The following is a 24,717-nucleotide window of genomic DNA, read 5'->3' as shown; positions in this document are numbered from 1 at the left end:
CCGGGAGATTCTTCCAGGTCTCCCCAATGGGTGCAGGGGCCCAAGCACTTGGGCCATCTTCCACTGCTCTTCCCAGGCCATTAGTAGGGAGCTAGATCAGAGGTGGAGCAGCCGGGGCATGAACTGGTGCCCACATGGGATGCTGGCATTGCAGGCGGTGGCTTTACCCTCTCTGCCACGACGCTGGCCCTGACTGCTGTCTTTTAAGACACTTGGCTGTGAAGAGGGGCAGAGAGGAGGACAGAGTTGGAGGCAGTGATTGGCTGCAGGGAAAGGGCTTTGGTTGAGTCTTAGTTTTAGTTTTTAAAGGCAAGAGAGATGCTGCCAGACTCCCAGGGTCCTTCTGGAGCCAGCGCTGTCAGCTGGGCAGCCGCCTGCCTCTGGAGAAAGGGAGGCAAGTGTCTCTGATGCTTTGCAATGCAAGTGTTTCTCACAAAGACCGGACCTGCATGGCTCTGCAGGAAAGCGCCTCTTTCTGGCTCCTCTGCCAGGTGCCACTTCTGGTGTTAAGTTCCTGCTGTGCTCAGACATCGTCCTCCCTCCATTGTCCACCTGGCTGGGAGTTCTCCTCTTGTGTACCAATTCTCTTGCGGTTGTAAAATATGTGTGTGCAGGATTTACAGAGGTGATGCTCTCCCCAAGACAGCCTCCCCTGGTTCCTGCAGCCTGCCTTGTCTGCTTCACATTGGAGTTAGCACAACCCACTGCTCTCGGTGCCTGAGGGAAGCAGCGCCAGGCTAGGGCACAGTGGGAGGCACATGAAGGTGGCCTTTGTTCCCATGGACCTTAACATCTAACATGGCCACAGGAACCCTAAAAGCCTTAAGGGGTAACAGTTGTTCTTAAACGTTTTGGGGCAGACATGCAGATCCCTTTGCAAAATGGGGAAAAACTATGTATTCCCCATGATACAGCACACAGAATTGAACATAAGAATTCAGGGGATTGTGGATTTTTTAAACTCTGAAGAATTTTATAAAACTCAAGACTGCCCCAGCTAGAGAGTTAGTTTGTGACCCAGGCTAATCTCCAGATTGTCTTGCAAGGCTTTTGGAAGGCCTAAATGTGAAGAGGGCATGCAGCACAGGGCCGCCACAGAGCTGATGCCAGAGAAACGTTTTGTCAGCTGCACATGTCTCTCGGACGAAAGCTAGGTGTTCTCTGGTTAGTCCCTCAGGACTTTAGCTGACTCTAGCGGACAATGCTAGTGCTTTCCCACCCTTCAGTCATCACCTACCTACCTTTGAGATTCTTTGTTTCATACCAGTCCCACCTGAACTATTTCTCTTCTTAGGTATTTTTAACTTGTATGTACTTGCTTAAAAAAAGAAACTTTGCTTCTCTACTATAAATAGAAAGTAACCTTAACAATAAGCATTGAAACTAAACAATGAAAATGAAACAATGCTATAAATTCTACCTAGACACCAGTGCTTGCTTGCCTAGGACTCTGAGCCTTGGGGACTGCTCTCTCTGTGCTAAAAAGGGAATTTAGCTGCCCTTTGAGAGAGAATACTTAACTTTCTCCCTGTAACCAGGAGAACTGAAAGAGAAGAGGAAAAGGAATACAATTCTCACCCTGCTATGGCCAGTTCTGTGCGCGGGCTCAATGCTTCCCTCCCACCCTTATACCCCCTTTCGGGAAACAATGTGAGCACAGCCACCTTGCTCCCTTCTACCCCCACCCATCAGAACAGCAAATTCTGGTCACCCAGCCGTGCCGCCAGCCTGGGCCCGGATAGGAGCGCTGAGAACCCTTGTCACTGGGGCTCCAGGAAACTAGGACACGCAGGGGTCCTGCTCCCCGTCTCCTTGCTGGATCTGGCTCGGTGCCTACCTCGCACCCGGGACAGCTCCAGAGTTTGGCTTAGCAAAACCGGGCGCGGGAGCTGAAGCTATCTGAGAGCTGCGGGGTGGAAGGGAGGCGGGAAACCCAGTTGCTAAGCGGTTTCTGAGGTGATTGTACTCTGGAAGTCAACAATAAAGAAAAGGCAAACCCAACTTTGCCGAACGATGATTTTATTCTCTTAACCGCTCCTAAGCATCGATTAATCCGCAAAGGTTATTACTCTGTTCTAATGAGGATGGCTAATGGAATGCGACTGAACAGCCCAGAGGAAACAGCACTGGCCCTCCCTCTCTTTCTGGAGCCCCCTCCGTCCCTCTTAGTTAGGGCAAGGCCACCCACCTCTCACCCGCTACCTGTCCGCCGCAGCCCAGCCCCTCGGGCGCCGTTCGATTGGGCATGCCCGCGAGGGCCGGCTGCCGGCGCGGGCCGGCCGGGGCTCCGCGATCAGCTGCCCGGCCCGCCGCCGCGCCCCTACCTGAGCCCGGCCCGCCCCCCGCGCACCGGCCCGCGCGGGCACCTGGCGGGCGCCGCGGACACAGCAGGGGGAGGAGACGCGGCGCGGGGCGGGCGGCGCGGCTCAGCGCTCGGCGTTCCTGAGCCACAAGCCCAACTTTTTCCCAAGAAGGCGCACATTTTGGGGACAGAAGGAGCGGGACGGGGGCGGAGATCGGAGTTCCTGGAAGCTGCATTCGCAGCGGCTGCCCCACAACATGGCCTCCTCCGCCTCCTCCTCTCCCGCCGGCGCCGAGAGCACTCCTCCTGCGCAGGTGAGCGCCGCGCCGCCCCCCTACCTGTGGCTTTCTTCCCCGCAGAGGCGCACCGCGACGCAGCTGTCGGGAGGCGCGGGGTGGGGGTCCGGGAGCCTTTGGGACACAGGGGCGCTGCCTGGAGCCCTGCCCCCCACCCCATCCCAGGGGTGCCGGGCGGCAGCAGTGGCCGGGGGAGGCGGAGGGGGACCGATTTCTGCGAGCCATGGGGGTCCGGCGGCTTCGGAGAGCGCGGGGCTCGAGTTGCCGCCCGGGACGGAGGGGCGAACTCGTGATCTTCCCCTGCGCGGCGCATCCGAGGACGGAGCGGGGAGGGCCCCAGGGGCTTGGGGCTTCTGCTTCGAAACAGCTGTGTAGAAAACGAAAAGCAGGGCCCAGGGCTCCGGACGCCCTCGCTCCGTCTCCCGGCCGCAGGCGTTCCCGATCCTGGCTCGCCCCTCCAGCGTAGTACCAGGCTGAACTCCACCTAAGGACACGGTCCGAGTAGGCTGCATGTTTGACGGGGAGCAAATGTACCTGGTTCTGAAAGTTACCTTCAGTTAGGATTTTTTTTTTTTTTTGGAAGGTGAGTCGGGACACTTTATTTAATCCAGTGGAAACACAAACTGCGCTTTAAAGACGGGGGACCCAGAAGTGGAGGGCGGTGCAGGTGTAGTGGCAGTGCCGGGGTTGGCTTGTGCTGGACTTGGCTTCTGCAGAGCCCTGTGAAGGCATGCAAGTAAGACACACGGGCTAGAAACGGGGGGCCCCGCGCAGCTACGAGAGCCGTCTTGGTCCTTCGGCCCCACAACCGCCGACCGATTGCCACCTTTGAGCCCCGAGGCGTTAATAGCCATTTTGGAGCCGCCGCTGCGTGTGTGATACCGGGTAGTTGGTTTAAATGCTCACTTCTGTTTGCTTGCGCGGAGAAATGCCTGAGGCGGAAGGTCCCGGGAACTGCGAGTCCTGGGAGGGGGTGGGGGGCACCAGAGTAGGGAGACTCAATTTCGCGCACCTTCTGGGGCTTTTTTTCTTTTTTTTTAAATCTGTGCGTGCATATCCCGTTTTTTGGGAAAAATAGACCCTTTTTAAAAAATCCTTGATAACTGTAGTTTACCTAGTTTCGAATTTGTAGAATTGACCTTGATAACACAAATGTCGTAGTCCATGTCATGTCTTTTCTGTAATTGTCACTTCTGAAAATCCTGCAGGTATCCAGGGAAAGTCTTCCAAAGGCTTTTTTTTTTTTTTTTAATTGCTACCTTAATTCTGAGTTTTGATTCTGCTTGTTTGGGAATGAGTGTGGCTTGTCTGGGTCTGAAAGAGGTCACTTCCTCTTGAAAGCATCCGGGAGCCATCCTAGGGTGACACCAGATCTTATTCCAGGACAACAGGCCAGCAGATAGGCCTTGGTAGGGAGGCGGGAGGGAGGTGTCTCAGGGTGGACACAGACAGCTGCTTTGGCGGTGTAGGCCTCCTTAGAATCTGCTGAGCTGGGCTCAAACCAGTGCATCCTTAAGGAAGCAATTTTTTTTTTTTTTTCCATTTTGAAAGCAAATGTAAAGGTAAAAACCAATCCTCTGGAACAAGGCATTCCTTTGAATATCTGCAACCCAGCTCCTAAGATCAAGAGGCCCTACTTCTCTCAGCTCTCCAATCAGTGACAGATGAATAAATGAGCTGTGAATTTGCACTGTAGTTAGACTTTTATTTAGGATGTTTCTCAGTGTTCTTTCTGTGAAGGCATAAATAAATGTTTTGTAACCTACACAATAATGCGTTAGGCTCCATGACAGAGAATGTAGCCCAATGCCTTTCAGACAATGTGTAGACCAGTGGTGTGTTTTGGAATCCAAGGACACACTGTTGATTCTGAATCTGTTTGTATTTTTGTGGTGGTGGTTACATTAGTACTGTGGATTTCTTTTCTTCAGTACTTATCTTTTTCTTTCCTTTCATGGTCTGAATGGGTTTATAGAGCAAATGCTTAATTCTAGAATAGTATTTTGATAATTGAAAAGAATGTGATTGTTCTGAACTCTCACTGGTTTTCCCCAAATGGATCTCCATTAGGTTGGTTTATTTAAAAGTTTTAAATTTTTTAAGCACAGAATGTTTGTGTATTTTTTTAGGAAGTGTTATTGCTGTTATAGGAAACCTGTGAGTATAAGTTGGAGATAATATGAAATCCCGCCTGTATATATTTTCACTTTTTGAATAAACTAAATACCTGAAATTGATAAAACTGACTATGTAACACTTTTCTGCAACAACAATTTTGAATTAGAACACTTAGTGAGTTTTAATTAATTAATTAATTATTACAACTTCCCCAAACTTACATTATTAACATTTACCCTTTGGAAACAAGCAGGGTTGCTAATGAACTAATCAAGTATGAAGCAACCTGTCCCTGTATGTATTGACTGGGCTGTGGTTCACATGACTTTAAATGTGAGTTCAAGAGAGATGCTGGAGTAATGCTACAGTGCCTGGAACAATAGGGACGTTTGACCACGATTTTTTCATTTTTATCCAATGTCAACATGTGAACACAACAACCATTTTAAATTGCCTTCTATCCAGATATTTTTTAAAGATTTGTTTATTTGAAAGGCAGAGTTAGAGAGAGAGAGAGAGAGAGAGAGAGAAAATCTTCCATTCATTGGTTCACTCTACAAATGGCTACAAAGGCCACAGCTGGGCCAGGAACTCCATCTCAGTCTCCCACATGGGTGCAGGGGCCCAAGCACTTGGGCCATCTTTTACTGCTTTCTCAGGCCATAGCAGGGAGCTGGATCAAAAGTGGAGCAGTTGGTACATGAACTGGTGCCAATAAGGGATGCCCGCATCAAAGGCATCAGCTTAACACATTTGCCATTTGCAGGTCCCACAATAATCGTTTTTAAAGTTATTTCAGTATTGCCCACTTTATATGTACACATTTAATTACTAAAATCCCAGCTATTAGTTACAGACTGAAAGTTCTATTATAATTAAGAGCAGTATCTGAAAACCATTTCTCTTTTTTCCCAATTGAACTTTAAAAGGTGACAACATCTCTAAAACCTGTAGTCATGGCTGAAATATACCTTGGGCATTTGTCTAAACAGGCTTAGTAGGAGGCAAACTACATCTTTTGGTGGATCTGTCTGTTCAAATGGACATCAATTTTTCTAGGAACCAGGTAGGTTCCTTAGTTAATCATGGGAGTAAGACAAATGTCACCAAAATAGAACAAGTTTTTTGGTGTGTTTCTTCTCTTGAAAAGGTAGTATCTGGCTGAATTATGTTATGATGGACAAGGGAGAAGTAGTCACAATTATAATCTCACTTCTGAGTAGGTGATAGTATTTTTCTCAGATATATATTAATAACCATAAATTCAATGATCTGGTGTTTGTTGTTAGAGCTTGAATATATGAAATAAAATATTTTTATATATCTTTGACAAGATGCCATTTACTGCCATTTTCACATAATAGGAGGGAAAAACAAATACTGGAACACTGGCCCTAATGTACCTTTTGGACCTGACCTGGTAGGGGAAGGAGGCAGACCTGAAGTTAATTTGAGTGTGTTTGTAGAGTAACTCCGTGTGGCTGAACTGTGTGTTGCTGAACTAGAAAGCAGTTTCCCAAAGTGTTTGCAAGATAATTGCAGTGATTCATTGGTCATTATTCTGCCCCTCTAGCATCTGGGTGCATTTGTGCCTTGCATAGCCTCCCTGTGGAATGCCAGGTTTGGTGCTAAGGATCCGCTGTGCACTTGTGGGGCTTCTCATTCCCTTTCCCCCAAGCAAGTCATGGCCTTTTAGAGGGAATTTGGTACAAAAGCAGCTCTGTGACTGCAGCTTTGTCCTTCAGCATCACATACAGTGCTTGACACACACTAGGTCCTCAATTAATGTTTGTTGAATGAAGGATCAAGTGAGTGATGACAAGCACCTGGCATTCAGGTTCCGGAACGGCATTAACGGTTTAAACACAGAATTTGAGCTCCTGTCACGTAAAATACACTTTTAGGTACATAATGAACTACTCTTAAGAAGTTCATAATCCAGTTTGGTTAGAGAAAACTTACGCAACTTGAAAACATTGAAAAATGATTGCATTGCCTACCAGCAATAACAGTTATGATTTCCTTGGGCATCTCAAAGTAGATTCTATATACTTCACAATAAACTTGAGAGTAAGTTTGAGAGTATTTTAAGGCTCATGCAAAATGGAATTGAAAGGTAAATTTATTTTAATGCAAAATACACTTGAAATCTATGCTTATGAGGAGTCTTCAAAGAATTTATAGACCCTATATATTATGAAAATACTTTTCATGGCTTTAACAATATTTTGTACTAAAGCAAACTTAGTTTTTTTTTTTTTTAAAGATTTATTTATTTACTTTGAAAGTTAGAGTTACAGAGAGAGGTATTTTCCATCCACTGGTTCACTCCCCAGATGACTGCAACAGCCAGGGCTGGGCCAGGCTGAAGCCAGGAGCTTCTTCGGGGTCTCCCTTGTGGGTGGCAGGGGCCCAGATACTTGGGCCATTTTCTGCTGCTTTTCCCAAGCACAAAAGCAGGGAGCTGGATCTGAAGTGGAGCAGCCAGGACACAAACTGGTGCCCACATGGGATGCCAGCACTGAAGGTGGTAGCTTTACCTACTATACTATAGCACTGACCCCAATACACTTATTTTAAAATTTCATTTTCCATTAACTTTTTTTTTTTTTTTTAATTTGAGAGGCAGTCACACACACAGACACACAGACAGACAAACACAGAATGCTCCCATTTACTGGTCCACTTTCCAGAAACCCACAGAGGCCCCCGCTGAAGAAGCTGGTAAGTAGAAATTCAGTCTAGGTCTTCCATGTGGATAACAGCAACCCAGTCTTTATGCCATCATCACGGCCTCCCAGGGTCTGCATCAGCAGGAAGCTGGAATCAGAAGCTGCAGCTGGCTACCAAACCCAGGCACTCCAATATGGGATGTGGTGTCCTAACTGGTGTCTTACCTGCTAGGCCAAATGGCCACTGCTCCAGCCCCATGTCCACTGAACTTTTTGGAGTACTCCTGTATTATTAACCTACCTCATTTAATATATGAAGAAGCAGAGCTTCTGGAAGATAATGAAAGTGGCAGCTTGGTAACACTGGAACTAGATTGGAACCCTTGTCTTGAGAAATAGAGAAAGCAGTGATGGTAAAACCAGGAGGCAAGGAATGGTGTCCCCATTCTCCAACTAATTAGCTTTGTAACCTCAGAATCTTATTACCTCTTGAATTTCAGTTTCTATACTGGACAAAGGAGAGAGTTGGAATAAAATATGTCTAAGGTTCCTTCCAGCTGTAATCGCTTATGATTTAAAAATTTTTTAATGCTAAGAAAGGTACAGATAATTAGTCATAAAGTAAAACATTTTATTCTTTTCCAAGAAGCATTTTTTTTCCCCTCATGTTGGCATTCTTGATGTTAGGATAAGTTTCCAAATATGGGGAACTTTTCAGTTTATCATACCAGTTTTTAAAACATAATTTCCTTTTCCCTGGAAGTCTTATATTAAAGTAATTGTGCTTTTTACAATTGATGACATTGTAGAACACAGGAAACTTGTCAGTTCCAAGGAGAAGTGGCACAAGAGCACATCTCAGTAAGTTTGGGCTAGTAACTGAACATTGACTAAAGAAGGCGGATTTCAGTGGGTTATACAAGTACATGAGCATTTCATGTAATAGATGGTGATGAGTTGGGATACTTGCTTGGTCTATGGGTCTTGGTCTGATGCTGAACTTCCTTCCCTCCTGCCTGTCTCCCTTCTTCCCTCCTTTCCTTTTTTTAATTTGAGATGTTCTCAGTGGTAGAAGAAGGAGAAGGAGAGGAAGACACCTTGATTTGTAGCATTTGCCCATGTCTGTGGTGTAAATATTCACACTTTGACTGTGGCTGATTTCAGTTACCCAAAGAAAGTGAACATGCAGTTGGGAAGCAAAGCCCAGAATTTGCAAACACAGCATTCAACAGTGAAACATACTGATTTTCCGGGTTTTCTTTTCATTGAATTGTTATGTATTTGACAGTTATTGGGTATCAGACACACATAGGGAAATACACCTAAATAATTAGTCCTTAGTCTTCCAAATGTCATAGTTTAGCAAACTATTTAAATGAATTTAAGTAGAGAAATTACTCCTATACTGAGAATGATTGATTAGTTCTCTCTTTCTACGTCGAACAAATAAATATCAAGTAGATCCTCAGATACATGAATCAGGTATGAGAATTGAGGTCTGTAACAGGATTGTTCAGTGTTAGGGTGGTGGAATATGATTTTTTTTACGACTCCAAGAAGTGTCTTCACTTGATACCAGGGAATGTGAAACTAAGTATAATAAATTCTTTATCTTGTATATGTGTGGATGTGAAAGCACATTTATGAATCACCTTTATCGAGACATAATTTACATTCAGTAAAATTCACCAAATTGAAGTATGCAATTTGAAGAACTTTGACAATGTCATACTCTACCTGTTTCCTAATATGAGGAACTGTAGAAATCACATTCACCTTGTAGGATTGTTCTAAGTGAGAGAACATATATGAAGTATTGATCTAGTATATACTCAATAAATAGCTGTTATTCTATAACAGAAGTTATCATGTTTGAAATAATACATTTAGTAGTAGAATGTATGCTGAATTCAAGGTATAGATGGAAGTTGTATTCATGTAGTATGCATATTTGCTGTGTAGATTTTTTTTTTTTTGACAGGCAAAGTGGACAGTGAGAGAGTGAGACAGAGAGAAAGGTCTTCCTTTGCCATTGGTTCACCCTCCAATGGCCGCTGCGGTCCGCGTGCTGCGCTGATCCGATGGCAGGAGCCAGGTATTTATCCTGGTCTCCCATGGGGTGCAGGGCCCAAGCACTTGGGCCATCCTCCACTGCACTCCCTGGCCACAGCAGAGAGCTGGCCTGGAAGAGGGGCAACCGGGACAGAATCCGGCGCCCCGTGCTGTGTAGATTTTTATATTTTAGTGTTAGAGTGCTAGATATAAAATATAATCAGTCATTAATAAATATTTGCTTAAATAGATGTGTAGATGAGTAAACAAAGAAGAAATAGTATTTTCCCCGTTCTGTTTCAATTCCCCTTAATGTGTGGGTGTCCAGGAGAAAGTTCTATTTCCCAAGCTTTAGGCTCATTCACTTAGCTCTCTTCATCCAGAGGGAGGAGGCAGGACTGTTAGAAACAACTATTGGGAGGACAAGAATAACACTAATTGCTTACATTTGTAGGCAATCATTTCTATTTTTAAAAGTGCTTTCACATAATTCCTTTAAATTTGTGTCTCAAGACAATCCTATTAGGTAATCGGGGTAGATTGTTTCAATTTCTTGAAAAGAAAAACAAAGTTCAGGGTTAGATTTGCTTATTGTCCTGACAAAGCTAATAACAGGAAAAACCAAGTGAGGAAAGGAAGGAAGAAAGGGGGAGCCTTGCGTTGCTGGTGGAAGCACAGACTCGAGCAGTTGTCCTGCGGAGCAATCTAGTATTACTTAAGCAAATTGACTGGTTATCTATGATCCAGCAGTTATTGCTTAAGCAAATTGACTGGTTATCCTATGGATGCAGGATATGTCCAAGATCGTTCTCTGCTGTGTTGTCAGTGGTGCAGGGGGGTGGAAGTTAACTGGGAGAGAGAGGGAGAGGGATGATGGCTAGCACACATCATGCAATTGTCTATGGCAGTAGAGGCAACAGATTAGATACAAGGTATATGCATGGACCTTAAGAGTATAGTGCTTGGTCCAAGAAATAGGAGTATGAGGTATAGAAATGTTAAACTGCTATGTCAGTTAAAAATTCTGGCTGGCACCGCAGCTTACTAGGCTAATCCTCCGCCTGCAGCGCCGGCACACCGGGTTCTAGTCCTGGTCAGGGCGCCGGATTCTGTCCTGGTTGCCTCTCTTCCAGGCCAGCTCTCTGCTGTGGCCCGGGAGTGCAATGGAGGATGGCCCCAGTGCTTGGGTCCTGCACCCCATGGGAGACCAGGAGAAGTACCTGGCTCCTGCCATCGGATCCATGCGGTGCGCGGGCCGCAGCGCGCCGGCCATGGCGGCCATTGGAGGGTGAACCAACGGCAAAGGAAGACCTTTCTCTCTGTCTCTCTCTCTCACTGTCCACTCTGCCTGTCAAAAATAAATAAATAAATAAAATTAAAAAAAAGAATAAAACCAAACAATATATTGTTGTCTCATGTAGTAAGAGTGATCAATTCTGTTACCACTAGACTTAACCCAAGAGACCCTCATATTTTTGTTTTATGGAATGAATGTTCAAAGTGATATAAAATTGGGATTGTTTTCTAAACTTTTAAGTGAATTATCACATGGAGAGAATCTTTTAAAAAAGTGTTTACTATACGGTACACTGCTTTGGTATTATTTAAAAATTAAGGTCCTTGTTAATTTTGCATTTTGGTTAATAGAGACTGATATGCCAGATGGCTCTATCAGTTTTGCAGAATTAGAATGGAACATAAAAAGTATTTAAATTCTAAATTTATGCTCAAAGTATCCCTACCAATCTTCATAGATTTCGAAGGTGCTCGGCATCCTATTATCTCTAAAAATTAGTTGTCCAAGAATGTATTATTCTTCAAGGATCTAGAGTTATGGTTTTTTTTGAGGGAGCATACATACTACTTTCTATTATAATACTTGTTTTCTAAGTTAAATTTGAAATGTAATAGGTCACTTTTGTGGTGAGAAAAAGGAGAGATTAATATAACAGATTTATCTGATATCTGGAGGTTAAAACTCCAAAATTGGTGGGCAGGGCTGCATTCCTTTGGAGACTGTACTGGAGAATCAATTTCTTTAACTTTCCTCATTTGTTTTGCATGTTTCTTGGCTCTTACCTCCACATTGCTTTGACCTTTGCTTCCAAGATAACATCAGGTTTTCAACTTACTTTCCTTTTCTACTCCTTATTGTAATCTTTCTGAAATGACAGTTATAAAAGTTGGTTACAGTTATGTTTTGTGTATATTGTATGTTTTTGTGAAACCAAGTGTCTAGATTGTTTTAAAAAACAGTCATAATGGTTAAAAGTCAGCCAAAAATTATTAGCCTTCTAAAGTGTTCACTCCCTGCTACTGTGGAAGTGTTGCTGGTAATCATAGGTGAACTCTGCTGGCACCGAAAGGTCACCCAGTTATTGAAGTGAAAGCTGCAGAAGCTGGAGAGAAATTGATCATGCCCTTGGTGATCCCAGTGTTCACCTAACTGGGAGTGGTATACAGACGAGAGTTTCAAGTTCAGTTGTAAAATGCAATGAAGGCCTGCCTCTTGTGTGAGAATCTCATTTACCGTACTACCCAGTAAAATGTTGAGAACAAAAATCAATGTTAATGCTGTGTTTTCTCTTTCTCAACAGTTGAAATGAAATAATCAGAAAAGGATAGCATTGTGATTTACTAGAAAAGATACATACTTAGAGTCGGTTAATGTGCAGAGTGGTGAAAAAGATCCTGAAGTGTGATTCCAAACTGTTCTATGATTTAGATTCTTGAACTAAAAAATGGGGAGAATGATAATGCCTACTCATCTCAAGTTGTAAGGATCAAATTGTATCATTAGGTAATGTACTTAATTCAGATTGTTTAGTGTTATATGAACATACTAGTTTTTATTTTTGTGTGTACCTTTTTTTTTTTTTTTTACTTGAAAGTCAGAGTTACACAGAGAGAGGAGAGGCGGGTGGGGCGGGGGGGGTGTCTTCCATCCGTTGGTTCCCTCCCTAATTGGCCGCAATGGCGGAGTTGCACCGATCTGAAGCCGGGAGCCAGGAGCTTCTTCTGGGTCTCCCATGTGGGTGCAGGGGCCCAAGGACTTGGGCCATCCTCTACTGCTTTCCCAGGCCACAGCAGGGAGCTGGACAGGAAGTGGAGCAGCCAGGTCTCAAACTGGTGCCCATAAGGGATGCCAGGGTGTTAACCCGCTGCGCCACAGCGCCGGCCCTTGTGTGTACCATTTTTAAAAAGGCACTGCTGTTTTTAGTGTGACAGCTTTTCCATTAAACTAACCTAGCATCTTATTAAGTTAGTAATAATATATAATAAATATTGCTATAAGTGACAATAAATAACTTCTCAAAAATAATTGGACACTTAAAATTTTGCCTTCTTAAGATACTTGGAATTTTTAGTATCTCTGGAGTTTTTGCATTTTTAATCTTAGTAAACATTAAATAGGTCAGGAAGCTGTTTAGTTAGTCTACTGAGTTCTGGAGAGCAAATACATAACAGTAACTAAAATCCTGTAGGACCATCCTTCATTCTGCAAACTTCAGTTGTGTTGCACAGCTACAGCTAGATATGAAATGGTTTACATTGGTGTGAGTGTCCATTGTTTCTCTTCATGTGTACAACTGATGAACTCAAGATTCTTTAGGTGTTTGAAGAATCAGTGTAGCGAAGTGCTCCCTACATTGGGAAATTTGGGTTCATTCTGTTACCCCAAATGTGTACGTCCTTGGCCAAATAACTTCTACAGAGTTTCCAACCAACTGGCAAAATTTCTACCAGCTTCAAACTTCTCCATTCTCTGCGATCTGAACTGTGATGAAGCTGTCAGTTGTACATGCTGTTTTGCAGTCTCCCAGTAAGCTAATTTTAAGCAGCAGATTTGCCCAGAAGTTGATAGACTAGGCGGCTGAGTAAATATCTAATGTACATTTGCATGGGTTCCTGAAGAAGCCTTTTATCTGTTAGTGATCACTGTCAGCCCAAGTTAGAAGTCTGAGTCATTAATGAGACCTTTCTCCCATCTCATGTAATGAGGTACCAGTCCTTTCAGGTCTTCCCCACAAATGTCTTTTGAATCCAGTCTTTTCTTATCCAGCTCTATGTCACTGCTTTGGTTCTGGACTTTATCATCTTTCACCTGGGCCACTTGAACAGCTGCCTAAATTGTTTGCTTGTTTCCACATTGTCTTCCAGAAAACGTCCAGTCTCATTATCTTTACAAAACAAAGAAATAATGTTATTCTCTAGTTTAAAACATTTTATGGTCACCCATTGTAAACAGGATAAAGTCCAAGCATATTAGGATTGAACAGAATGTTTTCCCATCTTGACCAAATATAATTCTATTTCGTGCTTTGTTTTTTTTATTTTTTATTTTTTTATTTATTTATTTTTGACAGGCAGAGTGGACAGTGAGAGAGAGAGAGAGACAGAGAGAAAGGTCTTCCTTTGCCGTTGGTTCACCCTCCAATGGCCGCCGTGGCCGGCGCCCCGCGCTGATCCGATGGCAGGAGCCAGGTGCTTCTCCTGGTCTCCCATGGGGTGCAGGGCCCAAGCACTTGGGCCATCCTCCACTGCACTCCCTGGCCACAGCAGAGAGCTGGCCTGGAAGAGGGGCAACCGGGACAGAATCTGGCGCCCCGACCGGGACTAGAACCCGGTCTGTTGGTGCCGCAAGGCGGAGGATTAGCCTAGTGAGCCGCGGCGCCGGCCCCGTGCTTTGTTTTTTATGAAACTATATGACATTTTGGCTGTGGAATGTTTGCTTCTCCAACCTTTCCCCAAGTGGACTGTGCCTTTGTGTTCTTCTATATCTTTGTGCAAGTCTTTGCTAGTGTGTGCCATTCTTTTATTTTTTCTTCCTGGCAAATCCCTAACAGTCCTTCAAGACTTTGCTCAAGTGTCATTTCTTCTAGGCATCTAGAGACTTCTGCAGATAGTGACAGTCACTTTTACTTTGTGTCCATTTCTCATATTTTATTGGAATGATCAGTCTGTCTTTCCTAATGAATCAGACAGTGGACTCACAGAGGACGTATGTACATTTTCCTCTATTTTTTTTGTCTAGAATCTAGCACAACTGATATTAAGTTGATGGCTGTTGAACAAAAAGGTATTTGTCAGTTGAACAGTATTTATCAACATGGTCTCCTGTGGGACAGTGTTAAGGTTATTTTGACCTTCATAAACTTTCAAAACATATTTAAATCAGAAGTAGACAAATGATAAGATTTTGGAAGTACGTTAGAAATTTGGCAAGAGTATGCGTGTGTTATACATCTAATTTAAAAAAAAATCCTTTCAAGGATTTGACCTTGCAACCATGTTCTGCCAAACTGCACTTTAGTGTTTGGATCCCATTACAGCTTTGTGCCTTGGGTAAGTGAAATTAGCTTTTCCAAGACTTTTCCTCATCTTAAATAGGGTGAAGACCTCATAAGATCGCCGAAGGAAACCACTTAGCACAGTGTGCAGCACACGGTTACCATTTTAGGAGCCTCTTCTACTACTATTGAGTTTTAGTACACGTGTGTAATGTCCGTGTCAATCTATGTTAATAATATGCCTTTCTACTATTTATCATTCTGATAAAGAACTCACTGTTCTCATAAAGTCTCTTGCAAAAGAACATTAGATTTTTTTTGCCTAAACTTCCTCCTCTTTTCTCTTTGATTAACTGAAAAATGGTATGAATTTACCCAACTTTTTATCTGTAAAGTGATTCAAGAATAGAGTACTGATGTGATCAGTTGATGAAAAAATATGGCTAATCTTTGTTCTTCTTGCTTATGATCTGTAGCAGCTAGTTCGTGAAGTTACAGAGATCTCATGCATAAAGCGAAAACTCCACTGTGTGCTTCTTTGGCCCCAAAAGTGGTGCAATTTTCTTTGAGTTGATTTGTAAAATTTTTAAGTTATATATCAAATGACATCATGATTAAAGTCAGAAGAGATGGTAGGAGGAAATATTCATGGTACTATGACACGGTGTTCTTTTTTTTTTTTTAATTAATTAATTAATTTTTTTGACAAGCAGAGAGGACAGTGAGAGAGAGAGAGAGAGAAAGGTCTTCCTTTGCCGTTGGTTCACCGTCCAATGACCGCCGCGGCTAGCGCGCTGCGGCCGGCACACCGGGCTGATCCGATGGCAGGAGCCAGGTACTTCTCCTGGTCTCCCATGGGGTGCAAGGCCCAAGGACTTGGGCCATCCTCCACTGCACTCCCTGGCCACAGCAGAGAGCTGGCCTGGAAGAGGAGCAACCGGGACAGAATCTGGTGCCCCGACCGGGACTAGAACCCGGTGTGCCGGCGCCGCTAGGTGGAGGATTAGCCTAGTGAGCCGCGGCGCCGGCACACGATGTTCTCTTTTTAACATGCAAAGGTCTGACCCATTGTGAAGAGGAGAATGAAGTGCCAAAAGGATTAACAGACCTGGAATTTGAACAAAACCTCATAGAAGAGGGAAAGCAATAACCCACTGTGTGAAAAAACGTTAAATTCATGAATCATAGAAATCAGTAAAATGACTAATTTCCACCTGGTAACATTTTATCTGTCAGACTGGCAAAAGAAAATAATTCTTTTGAGATTACTGATGATTTGGACTTTTCCAAATGTTGCTGATTTGAGTGTCAGTTTTCCAGTCTCTTTTTGTGAGGAACTTAGGCATATTGTATACTGGAGTTGAATAAAAAACACTTTTGAGCTCTGCTTTAGCAACCCAGCTTTGTGAAGGTCTGCTGAAGAAATGAAAATATCCGTACGGGAGGACCACGTTGTGGCACAGTGGGTGCTACTACCTGAATGCTGGTATCCCTTTGGAGAGTCCTGGCTGCTCCACTTCTGATCCAGATCCCTGCTGATGTGCGTAGGAAGGCAGTAGAGGTTGGCCCAGATACTCTGGCTCCTGCTACCCATGTGGGAGACCCAGTTGGAGTTCCTGGCTTCAGTGTGGCCCAGCCTGCAACCATTTGGGGAGTGAACCAACAGCTGAAAGATAATCACTCTATTTATGTCTGTGTCTGTCTGTCTCTGTGTCTCTGTATCTTCCTTTCTCTGTCACTTTGCCTTTTAAATTAATTAATTAATAACTATCCATATGTAAGGATATATATATATATTTTTTTTTTGACAGGCAGAGAGGACAGTGAGAGAGAGAGAGAGACAGAGAGAAAGGTCTTCCTTTGCCGTTGGCTCACCCTCCAATGGCCGCCACGGCTGACACTCTGTGGCCGGCGCACCGCACCGATCCGATGGCAGGAGCCAGGTGCTTCTCCTGGTCTCCCATGGGGTGCAGGGCTCAAGGACTTGGGCCATCCTCCACTGCACTCCCGGGCCACAGCAGAGAGCTGGCCTGGAAGAGGGGCAACCAGGACAGAATCTGGCGCCCCGACCGGGACTAGAACCTGGTGTGCCGGCGCCGCAAGGTGGAGGATTAGCCTAGTGCCGGCTAAGGGTGTTTCTTACAGCAATATGTGTAGAACAAAAACACTGGAAACTAAGTTTTCCTCTGCATGGCTGGTTGAATGTATTATGATTTCTCCATGATGTGGAGTATGATGAAGATAATTTTGAAATGAGTTAGAGCTACACATGGTAAACTAGAAAGATGTACCTTATTTACTGTTAAGGGAAAAAGCAAGTTATAGAGCAGTGGATGTAGCGTGATCCAATTTTGAAAATGAAAAGAAAGAAAAAGGGTAGCTGTAATATTTATATGCATATAAATTGTTGTTGGATGTGGTTCTCTTAAGGGGATGGAATTTTGTGGAGAGGCAGAACTTATTAACTTGTTATACAGTTTGGTATGTTAAATTGAGCAATGTATTTTGTGGCGAATCTAATAAAACCAAGGAAAGAAAAATTTGTTAGGAAAAGCAGAAAGCAGTTGTTTCTTTGGAAAACTTTTACTAGCACACATTTCTGTACTGTGATTTATTGTACATTTGATCTTTTGAGTGTTCCTTATCCATATAGTCACAGAATTCCATTCTCTATCATGGCTTTTTATCTGTGCTGGTGGAAATTTTCCCAGTGCTGGTTAAGAATTTGGGTGCTTGTGCATAGGCCTACTATTCAGAGGTTGCATATGGAATTGGGGTAGAACTCAATGAATTTTGGGAGAATTTTGATAGTAAAATAATATTTTTATGGTGGAACTAAAAATACCTTTTTTAGGTCTCTCTTTCAAAGTTGAGGTAGCCCCATCCTCATTTAAAAAAAAAATCCAGGAATGTACATTTCTTGTTACCCTCAGGTTCCACACCTGTGATTTTCAGATCAAGACCCTTATGATTTTTTTGGCCAAAGGCCACTGCAAAGTTGAAATAAAAAAAAGAGAAATGTTATAAAAACAAAACTCATATTTGGAGTACAGAGTTGCAAATATACAAAACCTACCCTTTAAGAATGTTTTGTAACCTGCCAGTGTAGTTATTTCATTGTAGTATCTAAAATAACTTTTATTCTGATTTTAGAAGGAAATACAAACAAAGAGATTCCAGTAGTTGTTCCTGTCTTGCCATTCTCCAAATCTACTCCCTCCCTCGCCTGTGTTTTTGTTCAGATTGTTTTCTGTGTATTTTCTCCGCACTCTTATCTAGCCAGGAAAGGTCTCATGTACTTTAATACCCGTTCTTTGAATGTCACCTCTTTTGTAAAATCTTCTTGGGTTGGTTTTGCCCACTGCCAGGTATTGTGTTTGTGTGCATTTTCAGAGCTACTGTGCCTTTATGCATTATTCCTTTAACTTATCTGACACTGACACACCTTGTTATTCCAGCCATACTGCTGGGACTTGTTTACAGTGGCAAATGAGACACCATCTCTGCTTTCAATACTTTATGATATGATTTTACACACACACACACATGAGTATGTACCAACTATCTGTAAAACTTTATTTTCTAGAACATTTCTATTTAGATTTACAGAAAAAATCAAATAGGAAGTATAGAGAGAACCCTCATCTACCTCCCTTCTTCCCCAAATGCAGTTTCCCTGTTATTAACACCTTGTTTAGAGTGATACACTTGTTAAATTGGTGAATGGCTATAGATATATTATCAATGACCCATCCATTTTTTAGTGTTCACTTTTTGTGTTGTACAGTTCTCATGGTTTTGACAAAAGTGTAGTTCCTCTGTTGTTCATTACGTACTGAATAGTTTCATTGCCCTCAAAATCTCCTGTGCCCCATCTGGTCATTCCTTCCCTCTCCCTACAAACCCCTGAAAAACCACAGATAATTTTGCTGCCTCTAGCCTTTTACCTTTTCCAAAATGGCATACAGTTTGAATCATGTCATATAAAGCCATTTCAGACTGGCTTATTTCTCTTAACATTGTGCATTTAAGGTCCCTCCAAGTCTTCGTGTGGCTTGATACTTCATTTCTTTTTGTATCATTGAATACTATATTATTATATGGATGAACCGCAATTTATCTACCCACGTGTTGTATGAAGTATGCCTTGGTAGTTCCCCCATTTTGGCGATTAAGAATAAGGCTGCTGTTAACATTCATGTGTAGATTTCTGTATAGACAGAGATTCTACATTATTTGGGAGGATACCAAGAAGCCCAGTTACTGGATCATATGGTATGAGCATATAGCTTTGTTAAGAAAGTCAGCTGGGGCCGGCGCTGTGGTGTAGTGCTTAAAGCTGCTGCCTGCAATGCTGGCATCCCATATGGGCGCCAGTTTGAGACTCGGCTGCTCCACTTCCTGTCCAGCTCTCTGCTGTGGCCTGGGAAAGCAGCAAAAGATGGCCCAAGTCCTTGGGCCCCCGCACCCTCGTGGGAGACCAGAAAGAAGCTCCTGGCTCCTGGCTTTGGATTGGCACAGCTCTGGCCGTTGCAGCCAGTTGGGTAGTGAACCGTTGGATAGAAGACCTCTCTCTCTCTCTCTCTGCCTTTCCTCTCTCTGTGTAACTCTGAGTATCAAGTAAATAAATAAATATTAAAAAAAAAAAAAGAAAGCTGCCTTCTGAACCGCATTTTGCCACTTTCCATTCCCGCAGTGACATAGGAGAACTCCTGTTACTACACATTCTTATCTGCAGCATTTTGGCAGTCTTTTTGATTTCAGTCATTCCAATGGAAGTATAGTTGTATATTTTTGTTTGTTTTAACTGTTTAATTTGCAATGCCTAATGATGTTCAGCATCTTTTCATATGCTTATTTGGCATTTGTATATCTTCTTTGAGTTACTCATTTTTAAGTTGATTTGTTTTGTTTATTGTTTAAAGAATTCTTTGTATAAATAGGATATAAGTTCCTTATCAGATAAATGCTTTGCAAATATTTTCCTCATTTAAATTTTTCTTGAATTGTCCCTTTGGTATTGTGTCTAAAAACTCATCATGAGGTCCAGCTGAAAAGCCCATGAGAGTATTTCAGGCATGGAAAGCCAAGACACTCTGTCAAAAAAAAAAAAAAAAAAAAAAAAAAAAAAAAAAAAAAAAGACCTAAATGAAAGATCTCCCTGCCAACATGCCTAGGAAAGCAACAGAGGATGGCCCAAGTCCTTAGGGCCCTGCTACCCACATGGGAGACCTGGATGAAACTCCTGGCTCCTAACTTCAGTGTGGCTCAGCCTTGGCTGTTGCTGTCATTTGTGGAGTAAATCGGTGGATGAAAGATCTCTCTCTCTCTCTCTCTGACTCTCCTTTTCTCTCTGTGGTTCTGCCTTTCAAATAAATAAAAATAAATATTTATAAAAATAAACACAAAAACCAAAAAACCCTTATCATTAATATCAAGGTCACCCAGATTTTCTGTTATCTTATAGAAGCTTCATAATTTTACATTTTCTAATCAAGTCTATGATCTAATTCGAGTTAGTTTTTAGGAAAGGTGTGAGGTTTTTAGCTAGATCTGTGTTTTTGCTGGTGGATGTCAATTTTCCAACACCATTTGTTGAGTATCCTTTGTCCATTAAATTGTCTTCCTTCTTTGTCAAAGATCATGTGAATATATTTCTGTGGGTCTCTATCTCACCTCTATATTCTGTTCTATTCTTGTATCTGTCTATTCCCTGGCCAAATGATACTGTCTTCATAACTGTAGTTTTACAATAAGTTTCAAATCGGGTAGGGTCATTCCTCTTCTGATACTGTGTTGGCTATTCTGGGCTTTTGCTTTTCCATTGATAGAATTAAATTGGTTTCTTTATATCTACAAAATAACTTGCTGGATATTTGTTGGAGATTTCATTGAATCTCCAAGTTGTGAAAAATTGACATCTTAATAATAAGTCTTCCTTGGCTGGCGCTGCGGCTCACTAGGCTAATCCTCCACCTGCAGTGCCGGTACTCCGGGTTCTAGTCCCTGTTGGGGCGCTGGTTCTGTCCTGGTTGCTCCTCTTCCAGTCCAGCTCTCTGCTGTGGCTTGGGAAGGCAGTAGAGGATGGCCCAAGTCCTTGGGCCCTGCACCCACGTGGGAGATCAGGAGGAAGCACCTGGCTCCTGGCTTCCGATCGGCGCAGCACTGGCCGTAGTGGCCATTTGGGGGGTGAACCAACAGAAGGAAGACCTTTCTCTCTATCTCTTTCTCTCACTGCCTAACTCTGCCTTTCAAAAAAATAAAAAAATAATAATAAGTCTTCTTTTTCGTGAACATCGAATGCCTCTTCATTTACTTAGATGTTCTTTGATTTGTTTCATTAGAGTTTGATTGTTTTCCTTGTCTAGAATGTATACATGTTTTGTTAGGTTTCATACTTAAGTCTGCTTGCCTGCTTTCTCTCCCACCTCCCCTCCCATTCTTCCTTTCTAAGATAAGTGTTGTTGCATTTTTAATATCACATTCATAGGAAGGCAATTAAGTTAACCTTACGATAATCACATATTGTTTTGAGAAGTTTTTGTTTGTCAACTCTTTTGAATTTTTTATATAATGGTTATGTTTGTAAACAAACACAATACAATGAGGTCTAGTACAATCTTGAAAGGGAGTGATGAGAATGGATACTTTTGCCTTGTTTCTGGTCTAAAAGGGAAGATAACTAGTTTCTCGTTTCTCACCAGTAAGATTGGTGTTGGCTCTAGTCTTTTTTTTCTATTTTTTTATTTTTTATTTTTATTTTATTTTTATTTTTTTATTTTTTGACAGGCAGAGTGGACAGTGAGAGAGAGAGACAGAGAGAAAGGTCTTCCTTTTGCCGTTGGTTCACCCTCCAATGGCCGCTGCGGCCGTCGCGCTGCGGCCGGCGCACCGCGCTGATCCGATGGCAGGAGCCAGGAGCCAGGTGCTTTTTCCTGGTCTCCCATGGGGTGCAGGGCCCAAGGACTTGGGCCATCCTCCACTGCACTCCCTGGCCACAGCAGAGGGCTGGCCTGGAAGAGGGGCAACCGGGACAGAATCCGGCGCCCCGACCGGGACTAGAACCCGGTGTGCCGGCGCCGCTAGGCGGAGGATTAGCCTAGTGAGCCGCGGCGCCAGCCTTTTTTTTTTTTTTTTAACATATGTTTGTGAGCACATTTAGAAGTCTCCTTCTATTACTAGTCTAGTGAGAGTTTTTTTTTTTTTTTATCATGATTGAGTGTTGTATTTTGTTGAATGGTCTTTCTGCATCTATTGACAAGATGTTGTGATTTTTCTTCTTTAGTGTGATGATGTGATGGATCTCATTAATTGATTTTAAAATGTAGAACCAGTCTTGTGTACCTGGAATAAATTTCAGTTGTTTAAAATGTGGATTTGTCTATGTTTTTTGAATTTTGATGTGTTGTATTTTATTTTTAAAAAGTCATCTCTTGAGGCCGGCGCTGTGGTGTAGCGGGTAAAGCTGCCGCCTGCAGTGCCAGCATCCCTCATGGGCTCTGGTTCGAGTCCTGGCTGCTCTACTTCCAATTCAGATCTCTGCTATGGCCTGGGAAAGCAGTAGAGGATGGCCCAAGTCCTTGAACTCCTGCATCCGTGTGGGAGACCCTGAAGAAGCTCCTGGTTTCTGATCAGCGCAGCTCTGGCCGTTGCCGCCAACTGGAGAGTGACCTAGCTGATGGAAGACCTTTCCTTCCTTCTCTGTGTAACTCTTTCAAATAAATAAATAAATCTTTAAAAAAAAAGTTATCTCTTTCCATCTACTTGAAAGACAGAATGACGGAGACAGAATGAGATGCAGGGAGATGTTTCCCATCCATTGGTTCACTCCCCAGATGCTCCCATTGTATTAGGGTAATGTTGGCCTCATAAAATGAGTTAAATAGTATTCCCTTTGATTTTATTTTCTGGAAGAGAAAACTGGTATTTTCCCCATCTCAAAACTGACGTTTTATTTTTAATTTGTAAAGGTATTGATCATTTATTCAGTTTGTTTAGATATCGACTGTTAAGGCTACCCATTTCTCTTTGTGTGTATTTTAGTAGATTTCAAGGTGTCATTCTAGGAAATGTTCCATTTCATCTAATTTATAAAATTTGTGAACATATAGCTATTCATGATGATCTCTTATTGTCCTTTTAATGTACACAGAATCAGTAGTGATAGCCCCTCTTTCATTTGTGCTGTAAGCCATTTATGTCTTCTCTTTGGTTTTTTCTTGGTTTGCTAAATTTTATCAACTATCTTAATAGTTCAAAGCTTGGTTTTGTCAGTTTTCTGTGTTGACTTCCTGTTTTGGATGCAGGTGATTTCTGCTGCACTTTTTATTATTTCTTCTCTCTGCTTGGTTTGGACTTACCCTGCTCTTATTTTGTAGTTTCCTACATTACTGCTTTTTCAGATTTTTATCTCTTCCTCATACATGTCTTCAGAGCTATGACTTTCCCTTTAAACACTGGTTTTGATGCATTGTATTAATCATTGGTAAATTGCAATTTTCATTTAGTTCAAAATAATTTCCTTTTTGATTCATGTATTATTTAGAAGTGTATTGTTAAATTCCAGTTATATTGAGGTTTTCCTTGTGATTGATTCCTAATTTATTTGACTGTAGTCTGGGAGCATACCTCATGTGATTTCTATTATTTATACTTGCAGGATCTGTTTTATGGCTTAGCAAGTAGTCGAGAGACTGGCTTTGTGGCACAGTGGGTTAAACCATGGCCTGAAATGTTGGCATCTGTATCAGAGTGTTGGTTCGAGACCCTGCTGCTCTGATTCTGGTCCAGCTCCAAGCTGATGCACCTGGGAAAACAGCAGAAGAGGGCCCACGTATTTGGACCTCTGCCACTCATGTGGGAGATTCAGATAGTTTTTCTGGTTCCTGGATTCAGCAGTTGTGGTCATTTGGGAGCGAAATAGTAGGTTGGGGATCTCTTTGTCTCTGTCTCTCCCTCTCTCTGTCACTCTGCCTTTCAAATAAATAAAATGTTAAAAAAATAAGTCTGTGGGGGAATGTTCAATGTGAGCTTGAGAAGAATATGTTATGTTGTTATTAGATGAAGTATTTTATAAATGTCAGTTGGATCCAGTTGTTTGATAGTGCGGTTTGGTTCAGTGATGTCCTTATTGATTTCAGACATGCTGGATCCATCAATTACTGATGAAAATATGCTGAAGTCTCTTAAATGATGAATTCATTTATTTCATCCTGTAATTCTTTGTCTCTTGTCTATCTTGGTATTCTCAGACACACGCCCATTAATGAGTTTTATGTCTTAGAGTATAGACCTTTTTATTATTATCTAATGCTTCTCTATACCTGATATTGTCCTTTGCTCTCAAGTTAGTGTTTTCACAAATTAATATTAATGTTACATCATCTTTCATTGGATTCACCTTAGCATCGTTAGCATGGTGTATCTTTCCCCATCACCTACTTTTAATCTATATGTTTCTTTATACTTAGATTTATAGACATATAGTTAAGTCTTTTTTTTGCCATTCTCATAGTCTCTTGTCTTGTAATTTGTACACTTAGGGCTTTCATGTTTAAAGTAATTATTTTATAGATTGAGTTAATAGCTACCATACTTTTTCTATTTGCCACGTTTGTTCTTTGTGTTTTCCCTTTTATTGAGCATTCTTTTTTTTTTTTTTTTTTGACAGGCAGAGTGGACAGTGAGAGAGAGAGACAGAGAGAGAAAGGTCTTCCTTTGCCGTTGGTTCACCCTCCAATGGCCGCCGCTGCAGCCGGCGCACCGCGCTGATCTGATGGCAGGAGCCAGGATCCAGGTGCTTTTCCTGGTCTCCCATGGGGTGCAGGGCCCAAGCACCTGGGCCATCCTCCACTGCACTCCCTGGCCATAGCAGAGAGCTGGCCTGGAAGAGGGGCAACCGGGACAGAATCCGGCGCCCAGACCGGGACTAGAACCCGGTGTGCCGGCGCCGCAAGGTGGAGGATTAGCCTATTGAGCCACGGCGC

The 24,717-nt window shown here is 42.7% G+C and overlaps 1 protein-coding gene across 2 annotated transcripts in view; it reads left to right on the top strand.

The window, feature by feature from the left end:
- Positions 1-2,352: 2,352 nt before the first annotated feature.
- Positions 2,353-24,717, top strand: part of ANK3 (ankyrin 3) — a 712,348-nt gene continuing 689,983 nt past the window's right edge. Inside the window, exon 1 of one of the 2 annotated variants that reach the window (XM_089314884.1) lies at positions 2,353-2,616. In XM_089314884.1, coding sequence (XP_089171010.1) covers positions 2,560-2,616 — 57 coding nt within the window. In that variant the 5' untranslated portion in view covers positions 2,353-2,559. The remainder of the gene's footprint in view (positions 2,617-24,717) is intronic. The other variant, XM_089314922.1, reaches the window with a different exon arrangement.

The sequence above is a fragment of the Oryctolagus cuniculus genome, chromosome 15 (genome assembly GCF_051225735.1).
Source record: "Oryctolagus cuniculus isolate XC-2025 breed Fujian yellow rabbit chromosome 15, ASM5122573v1, whole genome shotgun sequence".
Lineage (NCBI taxonomy): Eukaryota > Metazoa > Chordata > Mammalia > Lagomorpha > Leporidae > Oryctolagus > Oryctolagus cuniculus.
Note: the sequence above shows the minus strand (reverse complement) of the source record. Positions and strands in the feature narration are given on the sequence as shown.